A 17,354-nucleotide genomic window follows, 5' to 3' on the forward strand; every position below is an offset into this window, starting at 1 on the left:
TTTTGTTTGGAAATCTATTTGGGGTCATTTGTAGGAGGCAGTTCAGTACTTGCTCTTAAACAAACAAGTTCAGTTGTTAAAATCCCGCAATTATGCTACAGTGTGTTTACTATATGTGTAAGTCACAGATACTTAAGATATACCCTTTTTTCTGCTTATAATAAAGTTATAGCTTTAACGAAAGCCCCAATTACAATTCAAATGATTTAAAATGGGTTAACCATATTGATTTAGTTATATTTGCCATATACTCTTGTTACTTTCTCACCTCAAATTAATATGTATATTTGAAACGAGTAGACGGGGGACTTAACATTATATGTAACACATTCGGGGGCTCTCCCAGCTGTTACGCTAGCCCTTCTCTGCTTTCTTTTTTTCTCTAAGGTATGGTTTTCTCTATTAAGTCTCAGATAAGCTGTGCCCCAGGTCAAGTACTCATTAATGTCACACTCTTCAGCTGGGGGACAGATGGGCAGGTAAGTTGGGGGCAGGGGCCTTCCACAACCTCCCCAAAAGGGGAGGGAGCAGGATAATGGGGGAGCCCTGTGCTGGTCTAGTCAACTCCTGGGGGGTGGGGGTGACCCAGGAAACCCCAGGTCCAGAATGCTGAGGATGCCCCCACTTGGGGGAAACCAAGGCTTTGCCTGTCCAGAAAAAACAGAGGGGACAAGAGCTTGTGCACCAGGCTTATGGGTTTCTGAGAACCACCCCCAAAAGTGAATGCTTATGGTGGGGAGGGTCTGGACGGGGCCCCCTTGGCAGTCTTGCTGGGAGTTGGGGTGGCAGGCCCTGTGGACAGCAGGTAAAGTTCTGGGTGGCTTAGGTCCTCCCCAGCTCAGGCTCCTACCTGTGCTCATCAGAGCCTCCCCGGCATATGACCCAAGGTCACCCACTGGCCTCCACTCTACAGGAACCAGCCCAGAGCTGATGGAACCAGAGATCATTGACCATAATATTTAGCCCCAGGTCCTCATGGGGGCCTCCCCAGGCTCCATGAACTCAGCCTCTCTCACAGCTCCCCAAGATGACATGAGACTCAGAAGCCCATTGTCCTGTGGGAGGCACCTGCTTTCTTCCACAGCTGCCCCACATCTGCTGTAGGTGAGACCAGATGGGAAGCTGGGTCAGCTCACAAGCTCCCTGGGCCTCAGACTTTTCAAGGGAAATTTTCAGAGTAGATACTGTAGGGTGGAGATCCAGGTGAGCCAGTTCACAAATTCAAGAGTGCATACGTAGTTTTATATTTCTATAACTGAGTTTAATTTCTATTTTGAGCCTCATTCCACCAGGGATACAAACTAAAACTAGGCTGAGCATTCATCCCTGAAGCGGGAATGAGCACTGTTCCAAATCTCCTTGTGATTCAGAAGCCACCCCAGGGCCTTTAAAGCTTCAGTCCATTATGAATAATATCAGCTTTTGCTGAGCAATTAAAAATATTTTTATGATGGGAAATTTCATACATTTATGAAAATGAACAAATAATATAAAAAACTCATATACCCATTGCCCAGCTGCAACAATTAGCAATAAAAGATCACTCATGTTACTGAGGCTTCCATCCATTCTCGCTCACAACTGGGTTAATTGAAAGCAAATCCCAATATTATACTATTTTTTCCATAAATACTTTGACATGATTCTCTGAAAGATACGGATTTTTTTTGGCTTAGTGTAATATCCATGTATTATTTCCTAGTTTCTGTCGATCAGGAACCCAGCTTTGCATTGATGGGATCCTGCGCTCAGAGTCTCTTAAGATCAGATTCCTTCTGAAAAGCATTCCATAATATCATTATAATACCTACAAAACTAACAGTAATTCCCTTACGTTAAATGTTTGTAGTTCAAATTCTCCCAGCATATCATCTATTTTTAAATTAATTGCTCTGTTAAGATCAGAATCCAAAAAAAGTTCCTATACATTGCATTTGTTTAAAGGATCTCTTAAGTCTCTTGAACCTATAGATTCCCCTGCATCTCTAATTTTCATGCAAATTTAAAAAATTCTTATCACCACAATATAAGAGTAGAGGGTTCTTTGGGAATATGTAAGTTATTTGACCTGCAGAACCGTGCTTCTCAAGCTTCAGTGTGCATGTAAATCCCTGGGAATCTTAAAATGTAGATTCTAGAGGGTTTGGGGTGGAGCCTTTCCTAACAACTTCCCAGGTGATCCATATGTTGCTAGCATGGGGACCACTCTCTGAATGGCAAGCCTGTCCAGTTCCACATTATAGATTTTGTTGATTTTGCTAGTTGCATCCCTGAAGTGTTCATCTGTTTCCTGTATCCCATAAATTGGTATCTTTAGGCTTGATTGAATTCCTGGTCAGTTGTTTTGGCGAGAATTCTTCACAGGCAGTGCTGTACACTTTCTATTACATGACATTGGGAAAACTGTCATGTCTGGTTGTCCCAATTTAGTGATGTTAGGTGTTTAGAGTAGTCAGCCTGGCCTCTCCATTCTAGAGATCTCTATCAGTAGTTTCAGCAGCTATTGATATAACCGTTGTCTAGATCAGTGGTTCTTAATGCTGACTGCATATTAGAAAGATTCTAAGATACACTGGTGCCAGAGTCCTTTCCCAAATCAATGTGGGACCGGGGGGGGGGTGTGGTGGAGCAGGGGGGGCAGGGAACGGGGGTGGGGGGAGAGAGAGAGAGAGAGAGAAGGAGAGAGAGACTGAGATTGAACCACCAATGTGCACTCATGCACCTGTGTGTGTTGCAAGCACCTAATAGGATGATTCTAAAGTACCACATAGGGGGCTGAAAAGCCATAGGTCTAGATTACTTTTTTTCATTCTGGTTTCCCAAATGATAATATCCTCAACCTATCCTCTTCTCTTCACTTATTTTGCTGAGCTCTTAATGTGTAGAATTGTTTGTTTAAAAAGTGAGCCGGGTGATATGCTGTAAATCAGGTCCCATTCCTAGCATGAAGACGCTGACTCTCTACTCTGAAAGCCACTCCTGCCCCTCCACACAGCCTCCTGTGCTTCCAGGGACCCACTTCTCCAGGTACCTCAAGCTACTTTTGAATGTCCAGAGCCTGTCACCCCACCAAAGCTACTCCCCATGTCCCATAAGCCTTGAGTCTATCTTGGGGTGGTGCAGATAGGCTTTTTAATTTCTATACTATTTTAACTTCTTCAAAGTGAGCAAGGGTTATGTTTCTTTAAAAAAGGCATTTTCAGAGGAAAAAGGATGAAAAGACCCAGTTTGCCTAACTCTGCACTTTTGCTTTAAATCCTAATGAGTCATTGAAAATCCTCTTGAATGCTGTCTCCAGGCTTCAGAGGACACCTCAATTAAAGTACAGAGATTTACTTGGAAAGTGAAAAACATCAACCTCGCCTAATCTCTCCTGGTTTTGCCAGTCTGGGCTGTCAGTCTGTGCTGTGCTGGTAGGAGGAGGGAGGGGGATCTGTACAGATAAAAAGGAAAAAGATTGGGATGCTGGAAGCTCACCACCTGCTACGGGAGGAAGAGCTGGTCAGAGTCTTATTTTTGAATTCCTTCCATCTGTTTAGCTTCCTCACTTATCCTCTATCTATTTTTAAAAATGTATCTGTTATCCAATTAAGCTTTGAGAACACCAATTTGTGATGATAAACTCCATTTGTGAGACAGAACACAGAACACAGACATCCTTGGAGCTGAGGAACAGCTTTGACTTTGGGCACAAGTCCAGAGCTTTCTGGTTCACTTTACACTGCTCTGTATGTTTCTGTTTCTCTCCTGCTCTCTCTCTCCCTCTCTCTCTCTCTCTCTCTCTCTCTCTGCAGATGGGTCTTCATCAGTCTCTCTCCCTGTTGATTTGCAGGAATCCTTAAGCATGGCGGGAAAGCCCAAGCTTCACTACTTCAATGGACGAGGCAGAATGGAGTCCATCAGATGGCTCTTGGCTGCAGCAGGAGTAGAGGTAAGACACTGGATTTATTCATATTGTTTCCTTTTTAAAAAAGATTTGATTTATTTGTTTGAGAGAGAGAGAGAGAATTGAGCGGGGATGGGGGGGTGGGGAGGACAGGGGGAGTAGAGGAAGGGAGACCCTGGGATCATGACTTGAACCGAAGGCAGCCACTTAATGCACTGAGCCACCCAGGTGCCCTCATATTATTTTCATAATGGGGCCGTTGAGCACTTACTTAGAGAGCAGGTATAGGAAACTTCTCATATGATTCCTGAACAAAAAGCCAGTTTTGCCACCTGCTCTTTGGATACTCGGTTGTGAAGGAGGGAGTGAGTTCTTTTAAATAAGTGCCCAAGTATCGTGGAAACTGGTTGTGAGTACTGAGCTGACCCAAGGTGAAGCAAATAATAACTAACGAAGAAAGGAAGGGAGGAAGGGACTTGTTCTACCAAAGAGTTTCTTTCCATTTCGTCCTTGTCAGCCAAGTATTGGATTTGCTTAACTACATCTGTCTCATGAATATTGAGAAACAAGGTATTTTTTTTTAAGTGCATAGAAAAGTCTCATAGAGACTGATGTTAGAACATATTCATTACCAAAAATATAACTATCCTATACTTTAATGAAGTTAAAAAATTCTATTCTCAACATACTTAAAAGCTGTTATTGAAGTTTTTTTTTAAGATTTTATTTATTTATTCATGAGAGAGAGAGAGAGAGACCGAGACACAGGCAGAGGGAGAAGCAGGCTCTTCGCAGGGAGCCTGACATGGGACTCGATCCTCGGACCCCAGGATCACACCCTTGGGCTTGCACACAAGTGCGCTAAACTGCTGAGCCACCCAGGATCCCTGTTATTGAAGTTTATACCGACCTTCCAAAGATAAATATTTGTGTCTATATACACATTCATATATACACATTCACTGTGAATATAAAGCAATTAGCCTCTTCTGTGACCCACAATTTTTTTTTCCTAGTCACTCCTAAGTGGGTCTCTTAGATCGAAGATGAAAGAACAGGGAGTTTTCTTCACATTTCCATGGTTTAACATGAGAATAGCAAATAACCCCATTCACTTGATATTTGTTTAGATTCTCTACATTGTTTTGGCCCTGACAGAAGACATATGTTCATCTGTTCACTAGGAACGCAGATACCTTATATAAATGCAGCTTAGAACACAGTTTATTGTTTTTAAATATTTTGTGAAACATACCATCTTACAGTATCTGGTGGTACCAAGGCTTGAAGACATTTCAGGAGAATAGAACAGATGTTTTATACTAGAATCTAAAGAAACCTATAAAGCTGCTTCCCAGGAAAAAGCCTGATGTACATAGAATTGTAGGGTCTCCAAGAAGCCACAAAATACATAACATATCCTAGGCCCCCAGATTAAGAATTTCTGTTATAATAAAGCAACAAATTCTTGTGAACAAAGTTCATTATCACTTTTTTCAAAAATTCCTTTATTATGAATTATTTAAATGTTGAAGATATGTAAAGTTTAAAGAATGCTTGCTTTGGCAGCACATATAATAAAGTATGAAGAATATTCTAATAAACACACATGATGACACTATATGGAATGAGTATTATTATTTTGTCATATTTGCCATAAGTCTTAAAAAACCATATGGGCTATGGGCATTTTTTTTAAAGATTTTATTTATTTATTCATGAGACACACACAGAGAGAGAGAGAGAGAGAGAGAGAGAGAGAGAGAGAGAGAAAGAGAGAGAGAGAGACAGGCAGAGGGAGAAGCAGGCTCCATGCAGGGAGCCCGACGCGGGACTCCATCCCGGGTCTCCAGGATCACGCCCCAGGCGGAAGGTGGCACCAAACTGCTGAGCCACCCGGGCTGCCCTGGGCTATGGGTATTAATGTAATCTTCTTTTAAAAATAAAACATTAACAGATAAAGCTAAGATTCAGTTGGACCATCACCCCCATGTCACATAAGTAACCCCTATCCTGTTAGTCCAGCCTTTATATTTTTATGTGTGTGCTCACCAACCATCGACTTGTGCGCCCTTTGAGATAATTTATATAAGTGGTTCCGTTGGTGAATCATTCTTTATTTTCCTCCTTACACTCAATATTATGTCTTTGAGATCCATCCATATTGAGGCAGATAAATGACAGATGAATAAATGAAGGGAGTGGAGAATCAGAGTCATTCCTTTATTTTTATGTAGTGTTGCTTTAACATTAGATCTGAATAAAATATGGTAAAACACACAGGAGATGATGTGAACCCAAAGCCCACATACCAAAAACACTCCAATTTCTTTGGAGGGGCACTATTTTTAGTATCTAATAAAAAAAAATTGAACTTGTCCTTTCTTCTTCCAATGAGCTAATTTTTTCAAAACAATAAAAGGCCAATTCTCCTTTCTGAGCCACATGAAGCTCCTTCCTGCATCTTCTGACTCCTCACAATTTTTATATTAGGGTTGGTATCCTCAAAGCTTCTTAGAGTTAGAAGAAAATTCTATAGTCAATATTTACCTTCTGTGCCTGATTTTTTCCTTTTGATGTGAGTCATAGGAAATTTTCAGAAGTTAAATAATCATGCTCTAGCATCAGTGACTTTGCTAAAACAGCTGTGTTTTGTTTATCTTCAGAGCCCAGGGTTCTTGCACATTAAGCCTTTAAGCAAAAGATAAAATTGAAGGAAACACACCATTAAAAACAAAAACGTTCATGTGGGAAATCTTTGGTGTGTGATCTGGTCAAACTCAATCTAAACCTACCAGAAAATTCCTCATGCAGTATATAGTCTGAGGAATTTTGCTGTAGCCCATGCCTTTGTTCCATGGCCACACCCAGACTATGAACTCCTGGGTGCTGCCCTCTTTCCAAGCTGCTCTCAGGGACCCACTTGGTAACACCTGGGCTGGAATTGGAGTTTGGGGCTGAGCTCTGAACTCTTGGAGCCTGGCCAAAGTAGACAGTTCCTGATGTGAGAAATTTGAGGAGAAATTGAAATCATAAACATATACTTTTTTGCCCCCATCACATTACATGAAAGTCATAAGCAATCTTTAAAAGTAGGGAAAAAGTGCTTTTTGGGAAGCATTGTTTTATGTCTTAGTTAGTCCTATCTGTATCCTAAGATTTGATGTCAATTTGGGAATATGACTTCTTCCTATAAATATTATTGAAATACAAATTACACATTTAGCAAAATGATAATATCTAAAATGTAGTTAGTTAGTGAGTTTGGAGATAAGGGATTCTAGCCTTGGTTCTTCCACTTTTTAGCTGTAGGACTTCAGGCAAGTCAATTAACCTCTCTGGGCTTTATAAGCATCACATGAAGGCTTGGAAAAGAAGAGCACCAAGAGTTGTAGTTAATGCTGGTCTTCAAGGTTTAGGAATAAGGATGATCAGACATCTTGGTTTAATAGTAAGTATCCAGGAACAGTACTAGGGAACCACGTTATCCGTATCTTTTCTTAATATTTTTTATCATTCCAAACTGTAAATGTAAAATTTTAAAATTATTTTTGTTTCAGTGGGGGTAGAATAGAATCCTTGGGGAAAACACTGTTTTCCAATTACATGTTGGGGTTTTCCATCTCTAATCATGATAGAAATAATACAAAAAATTAATTGTGTTTAAATTTTATATTAAAATTATACTGTACAAAATGGCCATGTTCAGTCTGTGGATATATTCTAAGACTAAGACTAAGTCTCTGGAAGGTAACTGGTAATAATGTAGAAAAAACATTAAAGCAGAAATCTAAGACAAAAAAATTGAAAGCTGCAAGAAATAAACTGTACCTTGATTCTTCTTTCCTTAATGCTACAAAGTATCTTTTGAGTTTATTCAGTTCTATTGTCAGATTGCTAATTTCTGAGATTTGCTGCAATTTAATTTTTCTGTGTCTAACCATCTTGGGTTTAAAAAGAGAATATATAATAGAATGATCAAAGTAACATTTGGTTGTTCTTGAACCCTGGAAACTAGGGACAACAAACACTACCCAAGGGAAAGTTCTGAGGAAAACAGTAATGGTGAGCCAAACATGAGTGTTGGTCTTCCTTTGATAGGATCTCATTTAAAACATTATGACAACATTATGAGTAGGTATTAGCTCCATTTTCACATGTTAGGAAACTGAAATTAGAAGAGAATAATTTATCTGAGCTAATGAAGGGAGTAGCCTGCATTCAGATTGTGATCTGAAAAGTCTACCTGGCAGGCTCCATCCACACAACAGGAGGTATCAATGTTACTCAATCAACTGAATTCAGTAAATCTTTTGCTTTAGTTTTATACCAAAACTTCCTTAGGTTCATAGAACCCAGAAAAGATCAGCGTGTGTTAAATAACTCCTTGAAACATTGGTTTCATTGGTAGTTAGGCATTTTACTTCTATTCAACTCTTTTTCCATAATACCAAAAGTAATAATAACAATAAAAATAATAGCAACATATTCTTTTTTTCATTTTTTAGTTTGAAGAAGAACTTTTTGAAACACGTGAAGAATTTGAGAAATTAATCCAAGGTGAGAAAAAGCACACACACATTCAGTGGAGAAAATTAGCTAGACAGTGTCTATCAATATCTCTATGTCAGGAGGGCAGCACTTGGATCTTGCAACAAGCTTATGAATGCTCAAAGTAAGAGGAGTCCTGCCCTTGAGCTTCTAAACTGTAATAATTTCAGCACCGTCCCCTTGTTTTCTCAGCCCTAGGGATGATACTTTCTGCAGATGTCACCTTCATGATACTGTACTGTCCCTTTGTTGCCTCTCAGTTCTCCAGGACCTAGTTAACTTCTTTGTAACTTAGTATGGTTAAAGTAACTAACTAGTATGGTTCTATCTCCCAGCTAGACCCCGACTGATGTAATTAGGGAGAAAATGTTCTTCCAGTTAAACCTGGAGGCAAGAGCAGAAAAACCAGGATGTTCTTGCCATGGATTCAGTCCAGAGAGCTGATTCAACTTAAGGAAAAGTGGGAAAAGTGCCAGCTTTACTGTTGCCCTTTTGATGAAGAGTCAGAAAGACACAGGAAGAGAAGGAGGGAAGGATGGTGCAGAGAGAATGGAATTCTTTTAAATTAAACCTTGGGCCTCTTAAGTTGCTGTTGATATGTAACGCAAAGATTCCCTAGAAGACTGAAAAAATAAGCTCCAAACAAAGAGCTGTCACTCTGATAGGAGGCCACTGGGACTCTGGTTCACATTGGTGAGTGGCATGGAATGTGTGGAAAGTACATGGAGGCAAATTACAAGGAGTGCTTTGAATTCCAGGTTGAGGATAAATATTATTGTCTTATAGGTGAGGATGTGGAGGAAAAGGAACCCTCATGCACTGTTGGTGGGAATGCAGATTGGTGCAGCTGCTCTGGAGAACAGTATGGAGGTTCCTCAAAAAGTTAAAAATAGGACTAACCTATGATCCACTATTGGATATTTATCCAAAGAATATGAAAACACTAATTCGAAGAGATATTTGCACTTATGTTTATTGCAGCATTATTTACAACAGCCAAATGATAGAAGCTGCCCAAGTGTCCATTGATAGATGAATGGATAAAGATGTGCTACACACACACACACACACACACAGAGACACACCTCTGGAATATTACTCAGTCATAAAAAATAATAAAACCTTGTTATTTGCAATGACATGGATGGACATAGAGGGTATAATACTAAGCAAAATTAGCTAGTCAGAGAAAGGCACAGGCCATATAATTTCACTCATATGTGGAATTCAAGAAACAAAACAAATGAACAAAGAAAAAAGAGACAAACCAAAAACCAGACCCTTATCTATAGAGAACAAAGTGGGAGGTGGGTGGGGGATGGGTGAAATACATGATGGGGATTAAGAGTGCACTACCATGATGAGCACTGAGTAATGTATAGACTTGTTGAATTTATTGAACACCTGGAACTAATAGAACACTATGTTAACTGTACAGGAATGAAAACAAAAAAGTTTAACAACAAAAAAAGGAGGGATCATTTGAGGGTCATGTTAACAGCTAGGACATTACTATGATGGTTCAGAGGGAAAGAGAGTCTCACCAGCAGGGTGGCTACAGGAATGGAGAGTAAGTGATGAGAAACAGACATTCTTGGCCAGAAAGAAAGCTTCTGTCTGTACCTTGTTGTATCTCCTGGAGGACACAGCCTCAAGTCTTGCACTCTACACATTTATCTGTGAATAAATACATAATTATTTCTCCTTGTGGATTAGTCTGTAAAATATTTTAATCATATTTAGTTACGTAGTCCCATTTTGTAGCACCTGAAGGGTTAAAGAAAACTCAGATGCTACCATTAGGGACAGTAAATAATCCAACTTTCCTTTGTACATTTAAAGGTGGAACTCTGATGTATGAACAAGTGCCCATGGTCGAAATTGATGGAATGAATTTGGTAGAAACCAGAGCCATCCTAAGATACTTAGCTGCAAAATACAACTTGTATGGAAGGAATATACAGGAACAAGCCTGGTAACAACAATTATTTTTTACTTAAACAAACAAAAAACGAAAATCTAACCATTAGGCATGTTAGCAATTGTATGTAGTTCTTGATAGATTACCTGAAACTTCTTTTCTTGTTTTTTAACTTCTTATGGAAAAATCTAACACACAAGGAGAGAGACTGGTAAAAAAAAAAACCCTATGTACAGAGTTACTTTCAGCAATTATCAATTCATGGCCAGTTACACAGTTTATTTCATTTTCTAATTCTGTATTTAGAGAGAACAAAGCAAGGACAAAACCAATGAAGGAAATCTGCCTCTTCCTGATGAACTCTGTTTCGCTCCACTAGGTGGGAGTAAAGCACAGGGTAAATCACAAGAACAAACTCAAAATTTGGAGTGTGAATCTGTGAAATTGATTCAGGAAGTAGCCTTCCTGAGGAATAGCCACCTCCTCAGTCTCTGGCACACCAGATAGTCACCCAGTCTCCCAGACATTCTTCAGAAACATAACTAAAATTTTTAATGCAGTAAAATTTTTGAAATAGAGCTTGTATTTTAAAATCTTTTTTTTTTTGTATTTTAAAAGCTTAACATAAGCTTTCTCATGCTTTCTAGCAGATTCTCATAGCCAAATTTCTGCTGATTACATCTCTGCAGTGTAGTTTAACACATTCCTCTGTCTCTGTATTTCCTGTCAGTTGGTTGTAAGATATAGAAGTTTTATCAGACTCAAGTTCTTGTGGTTTTTGCAAGACTATTTCATAGGTATTGGTGCATTCCCTGATCAGGAAGCAAAAAATATCTGCTTGTCTATTTATGATGTTAACACCATTTGTGTTCAGTACTATCATTCCTTCTTTATGATGTTAACACCATTTGTGTTCAGTACTATCATTCCTTCTGCATTTGTTATCTAGAATACTTCTATAAAGAAAAGCTTTTCTTCATCTACTCTCTGGTTATCTGGAGTACAATTTCCTCTAGGAAAGACATGATAGACCTTTGTTTACCAATTTTCCAAATGAGTTGGCTCACCTGCATCCTACAACATTGACCAATTAATTATTGTTATTATTCTATATCACTGTGATCTTGTCAATGTAAATATCTCTGAGGTGTTTCAATTCACTTCAGTTGTTACTCTTATTGATACTCAAATTGTACTACCTTTGGCCAGTGGGAGTGAAGTGGCTCCTGGGAATGTTTGACCTTACCCTAGTTATCTCTCAAAATTTCCTTATTACCTGATAAAATGTGATAATCCATATTTATCCTGTACATCTCTTATTCTAGACCTGAACTCAGCCATTTCTCTGAGGACCTGTGGTTCAAAATTGTTTTTAAGTACATCTTTCATAAAACTAATGTTTATAAATTGAAAATGAATTAAGAATTTTTATAGTGCCTTCACTGAGATATTGTTATGATAAAACCTCATATGTTAGAGACCTTATTATTTAAAACTCTTGCAACTACAAAATCCCAACATAACCCTACTGTTGCTATTGCTCAGGCAATTTGTTGCTGTAGACACCATCTCTTACGGTTCTGTGAGTTGACAGGGGCAGGCTGGATGGCACTCTTCAAGAGTCTCTCATGTGGTTCTTCCCTCATATATCTTGCACCTGGGTTAGGAGAACTGGAACAAATGGGCCTGGTGGGGTATGTCTTTCCTTCCACATGACATCTCCATGAGGACAGCTTGAGTTTCTATGAGGTGGCTGGTTTCCCTCAGAACAAACGTGGAAGAGGACCAGGTGGAAACTGTAAGACTTCTTATGACCTAGTCTTGGAAATCTTAGAACATTACTTCCCCACATTCTGTTGGTCACACAAGTCCTCAAGAACCATTCAAATTCAAGGGAGAATGAGACTCATTCTCAATAGCAGAAGTAGCAACGAATTTGAGGCCATTTCAAGATACTTGTTGCTATTCTGGGTTAATGTTAAAAGAACTATGGCTCTGAAAGATTAAGAGACTCCCTTTGGACCAGGACAGGGTTTGCCAATGCCCAAACCAGTAGTCTTTTCACTATGGTGTCTTGTCTAACATAGTATATATTTTTCGATTCATTCTGGCATAAAGATGTGAGTGGTGGCAAGGGAAACTGTTGAGTAACTTCTGTGCCTTCTTGAATTATTCTAACTTTCAGAACCTTCAGTCCAGGTGGAGATATTGTTGCTGGCATAGAGGTTCCTAGTTATCTCTTCCCCAACATGTATAGACATGGGCAATTTCATTGATTTTTAAATTTATTTTTATTTTATTTTTTAAAGATTTTATTTATTCATGAGAGACTAGAGAGAGAGGCAGAAACATAGGCAGAGGGAGAAGCAGGCTCCCTGCAGGGAGTCCGATGTGGGACTCGATCCCAGGATCATGACCTGAACCAAAGGCAGACGTTCAACTACTAAGCCACCCAGGTGCCCCAGTTTCATTGTTGTTATAACATTTAAATACTCAAATACAATCTTTGCCTAATATATTACTTTAGGACTATTTTATACATTGTGTTTTAATTAGCACTCATGTTACACAGTTGATATTCACACTCACATAATTGCTCCCATACTTTAGTCCTATAATTCTCCCATTTCTCAAATTGATCTTAATATCTCAAAGGATATTAAGTAGAAATGGTATTAACTCATGGGACACTGAGATACCTGCTAACAAGGCAGGTGGAACTAAGGCATTACTTAATATGTTTCTTTGGCTCGTGAAATGATGATTCCTTTATCTGGAGCTCTTGAATTATCACCCCTTCTCTAGGATTGACATGTATGTAGAGGGTTTGAAGGACCTCAGTGACATGATTATGTTCTTTCCACTCTCCCTGCCTGGAGAAAAGGAGATGAATCTTGAATACATCCTTGAAAGAGCCACTACAAAATTCTTCCCCGTCTATGAGAAGGTAAGTGACAAATTCTGCCTTGCTGTATGACTTGGATCAAGGGGGAGAAAAACTAACTAAACTAAAAGTAAAGAACTTCACTGGTGGGTGAAAGATCCCCAAAACACTCTGTGAAAGCAAAACTCTTCCCCCAGTTGCCATTATAAAACAAATCTCTTTCCTCTCACCTCAGTCTTCTGCATTTTATTTTTTAAGGATTTCATGCATAACTTCAGCAATATTTGTGGTTCTTGTGCTGACATAATTTCAGTTGCTTGATTTAATTCTGGAGTAAAACAGTCTTGTAAAAAGAATTCTAGGGGGAAAATCCCACACTAATTAGAGAGCTAGAGTGAGGGGAAAGGATGGATATTACTTCTAAAATACACGGGATAGTACCAGGGCTCAGGGTACTTCATAAGGCTTATCTGAATTCTACACAATATTTAAAATGTTAAGAAAAAAATTGTTCCAAAACTGATGCTATTTTTCATCTGTCTCTTCATTTTTAACAGCTGAAAATATGTCTGAAAAACTTGAGCTTTAAGCAAATACTTAGTACCAGCCCCGACACAGAGTTGGATAGCTTCTTGAGTTAACAGTGCTCTTGACCTCAAGGTCAAGATGCATTTGATATAATATCAGTCAATATAGGAAAGGATCATGAATAACGTTAAGGGTTTGGTAAAAACAAGACATCAGTTTTCCAAACCCACCAGCAATGCTGTTTTAATCCATCCTTTCCAGGTTGAGTAACAGTGGTTCTAATTGAATGATTTAGTACATACACTTAAATATACTTATCATATCAACTATTTTATAGTCTAATCCTACAGATTTTTAAATTGATATTTATGTATTGAATATAGATTATAGATATTCTAACTTCCTAGGTTATACTTTTCCATTAGTTACATTTAGTGAGTTATCAGTCTCTTTGGTCCAAGATGGAAGATGGATCAAACTGAATATTCTATACCTCCAGCTTTCTTGTTGTCATTCCTTCAAAATTATTTGAAAGATAATCCATTCCATTGTAATGAGCATATGAGTTAAGAGATTTTTTTTTTTTAGTTAAGAGATTTTTATCTTATAGTTTACCAATAATGAGAATGGGATGGATGAGTTATGTTTTTGTGATGGGATACTATGAAGAACGGAGACTTCTATCATGGCTAAAAATTGTATTAACATCATCATCACTCAAACAGAACTTTCCTGATGGTTCATTTTTGCTAAGTGCTTCCTATGTGTTAGCACTGTGCTATGCATTTTGCATGCATGATCCCATGTAATCTTCTTAAATTCATTAAAGATGTGCCACTGTTCTCCCCATTTTGCAGAGCATAAAGAAGCATGGTAACTTCCCTGATGTCATACAACTAATCACACTGGGGCTGATACTCAGGTCTCTCTAACTCCTGATCCCAATGTCCAAGCATCACAAAATCAGTTTTAGGGCTACAAAATACCTTAGCGACTTTCTACTCCAACCTTTTCTATTCAGTTGATTTTGACTCAAAGTGACCTAGCAGTCAGAGCCCTATTAGAAAATTTACTTCTAGAAATACAGTGGGGGTCCCTGTGAGAACAATGTTCTCCCATGAAGAACAGTGCACTAAGGATACTGACCTGAGATGATGTGAGGAGAGAATTATCATCCTACACCCAGGAGGACCACCAATCCAGGCTATGGGGGTAAAATTATTCTATAAAGGTTCATAGAATAGGCACAGGAGATGTAATGAAAAGAAAACAAAGGCATGTGAGATTAGGCTGTTTCTGGTGTTGAGAATGCTCAGGACAATTCAGGCTATCTCACCTCTTTTGATGAACAAACCGAAGCCCTCAGAGATGGGATTTATATGTGTTCACACACCTAGCCAGCAGCCAAGCTTAGGAGCCAGGTCTCTAAACTTCTAGATTTTCTGCCAAGTCTCACTGCATTTATCTGCTAGGTATGCCCCTAAATCCTCTACTTTCTTTTCAACTGTCATGCAGGCAATAAGAGATCATGGGCAAGATTTTCTTGTGGGCAATCGGCTGAGCTGGGCTGATATACAGCTCCTTGAAGTCATCCTAATGGCTGAAGAATGCAAACCCAGTGTCCTCACAGGCTTTCCTCTGCTACAGGTAATGTTATACAAATAACTCCCAAGAACTGCAGGAAGAATAAATTTTTATCATTCATTTATTCTTTCATTCAGTCCTTCATTATTATTTAAGAATCTACTAACTTCTTTATGCCAAGACCTGTGCTAAAGATACAAATATGCCCTTAAGGAAACATGTAGTGGGCGAGAGAAGCACATAGACAAATAACCTCAATCTAAGGTAGTAAATTTAAAAATAAAGTGAGAAAGGAAAGCAGATGAGGGTCATCTGGGCCAGCATGGGGATCCGAGGCAGACTTCTGATCCTAGGCCTTCAGTCTCCAAAGGTTTGCCCTGAATGTAGCAGAACCTCAATAAAATGGCTATCTTCCTCTAGATAAGGTGATGGGAAAACATTTAAGACATTATCATCCTAACATAGCCATTATTTAACAGTAACCATAACCACCGACTATATTATTATGTGCCAAGCAGTATACCAAGCACTGAATGAGCATTACCTCACTGATTTTATTCCCTCCTCAAAGTGGATACGAAACAAGGCTCCAAGAGGTCAAATAACTGTCCTTCAAGTCACAGTGTTGGTAGGTGACGGGACTGGGACATAACCCTCAGCTGATTCCATGACCTGACTCCTAGAACACTATGCTATGTTGGTGGATTCCTTTCTAACCTTTAAAAAATATGTTTATTTAAAATATAGTTGTTGTCAAAGTTGTGATAACTCTGCAGCCTCAACCTCCAACTTCATGTTACACAATAAGCATGTTTTGGTATTTTTATGTAATCCGCCTCATTTTGATACAACCTAGTCTTCTATTTTTGAAATTTTTCATGATTATATAATATTCCATGTACTATGCTCAGAATAATCTTATTTTAAATAGTGAAAACCATAAACAATTTAAATATTCAATACCGGAGAAGGGTCTACATAAACAAGGATGCATCCATTGGGTAGATTTTATGCAGCCACCTAAAGGTGTATTTTCAAAGATTACATAAGGACATGAAGAAATCCTTATGACATAAGGACATCTATTTATTAGTTATATATCAGGATACTCTGAAATATTTGCTCTTACGAGTAATGTTGCAACAGCATCTTTGTGGGTATAAATTTTTCCTCATTTAAAATGGTATCACTAGGAAGCAATCTGAAAAATGTGGTCACTTGGTTACAGACCAGGAACATTTTTGTGTTTTTTGAGAAATACTGCAAAGTTGCTTTGTACAAGGGTAGCATCGTTTCACAATGCCACACAGTGTGTGAAGACAGCATTTTATCCCCTACTTCTGCCAGCCATGAGGAATATAATTTTTACACAAGGTTTCTCTCATTTGCAAAAATATGTATCATTTATATTTTGCCTATTTTGCCATATTCTCTTCTCATGGACAGTATACTTCTGCATTTTAGGAATTCAAGGCCAGAATCAGCTACATTCCCACAATTCAAAAATTTCTCCAGCCTGGAAGCCAAAGGAAGCCTCCACTAGATGAAAGCTCCATTGAGAGCGTGAAGAACATATTCAAATTTGAACGTGGCATGTTTCTCAAAAACATGAGCACTATAGTAGCAGAGTATTAAAAAATGAAGAGGGCTAGAGAATTCGGCAAATGTTTCACTTTGCATTTGTAGCAATGCTCAGGAAGATATCATGAGGCCACTTTAATAAAGTAATAAGAAGCAAAAGGAAATAAACTAATACTTTGTAAATCGGACAACCCTTTTTCATAAAACAATAAAATACCAATCACTCATCAAAATGAAGATTCTTCTGCGTTCTTCTTATTGCAAAAGAGTAAAATCATAAAGGCAATGGATATCAAAGACTTCTTTAAAAGACAACAAAACCCCACATATACATATACCCTCACCTACTTCCACATCCTTTTGGGAAAAGTCCAGGACATGGTATAGATTCAAACTAGTTTCTTAAACTTTCAATCACT

General features: G+C 38.6%; 1 protein-coding gene across 2 annotated transcripts; it reads left to right on the forward strand.

Moving 5' to 3' along the window:
- The first annotated feature begins 398 nt into the window (after positions 1 to 398).
- LOC121493085 (glutathione S-transferase-like) lies at positions 399 to 17,128 on the forward strand. Of its 2 annotated transcripts, none has more exons than XM_041758663.1 (7): positions 399 to 479; positions 3,833 to 3,931; positions 8,395 to 8,446; positions 10,280 to 10,412; positions 13,164 to 13,305; positions 15,286 to 15,417; positions 16,819 to 17,128. In XM_041758663.1, the coding sequence occupies exons 2-7, from the start codon at positions 3,845 to 3,847 to the stop codon at positions 16,987 to 16,989; spliced, it is 717 nt and encodes a 238-aa protein (XP_041614597.1). In that variant the 5' UTR covers positions 399 to 479; positions 3,833 to 3,844; the 3' UTR covers positions 16,990 to 17,128. The 2 variants fall into 2 exon arrangements, with proteins under 2 accessions (XP_041614597.1, XP_041614591.1); XM_041758657.1 differs by lacking the exon at positions 399 to 479 and adding an exon at positions 3,681 to 3,728.
- Positions 17,129 to 17,354: the final 226 nt, after the last annotated feature.

The sequence above is a fragment of the Vulpes lagopus genome, chromosome 1 (assembly GCF_018345385.1).
Source record: "Vulpes lagopus strain Blue_001 chromosome 1, ASM1834538v1, whole genome shotgun sequence".
Lineage (NCBI taxonomy): Eukaryota > Metazoa > Chordata > Mammalia > Carnivora > Canidae > Vulpes > Vulpes lagopus.

Excerpts from the sequence above, each read along its gene's own strand:
- LOC121493085 (XM_041758663.1), top strand. The coding sequence starts at position 3,845 with ATGGCGGGAAAGCCCAAGCTTCACTACTTCAATGGACGAGGCAGAATG. Across the intron at positions 10,413-13,163 it reads AATATACAGGAACAAGCCTG|GATTGACATGTATGTAGAGG; the intron begins GTAACAACAATT and ends CCCCTTCTCTAG. Across the intron at positions 13,306-15,285 it reads TCTTCCCCGTCTATGAGAAG|GCAATAAGAGATCATGGGCA; the intron begins GTAAGTGACAAA and ends ACTGTCATGCAG.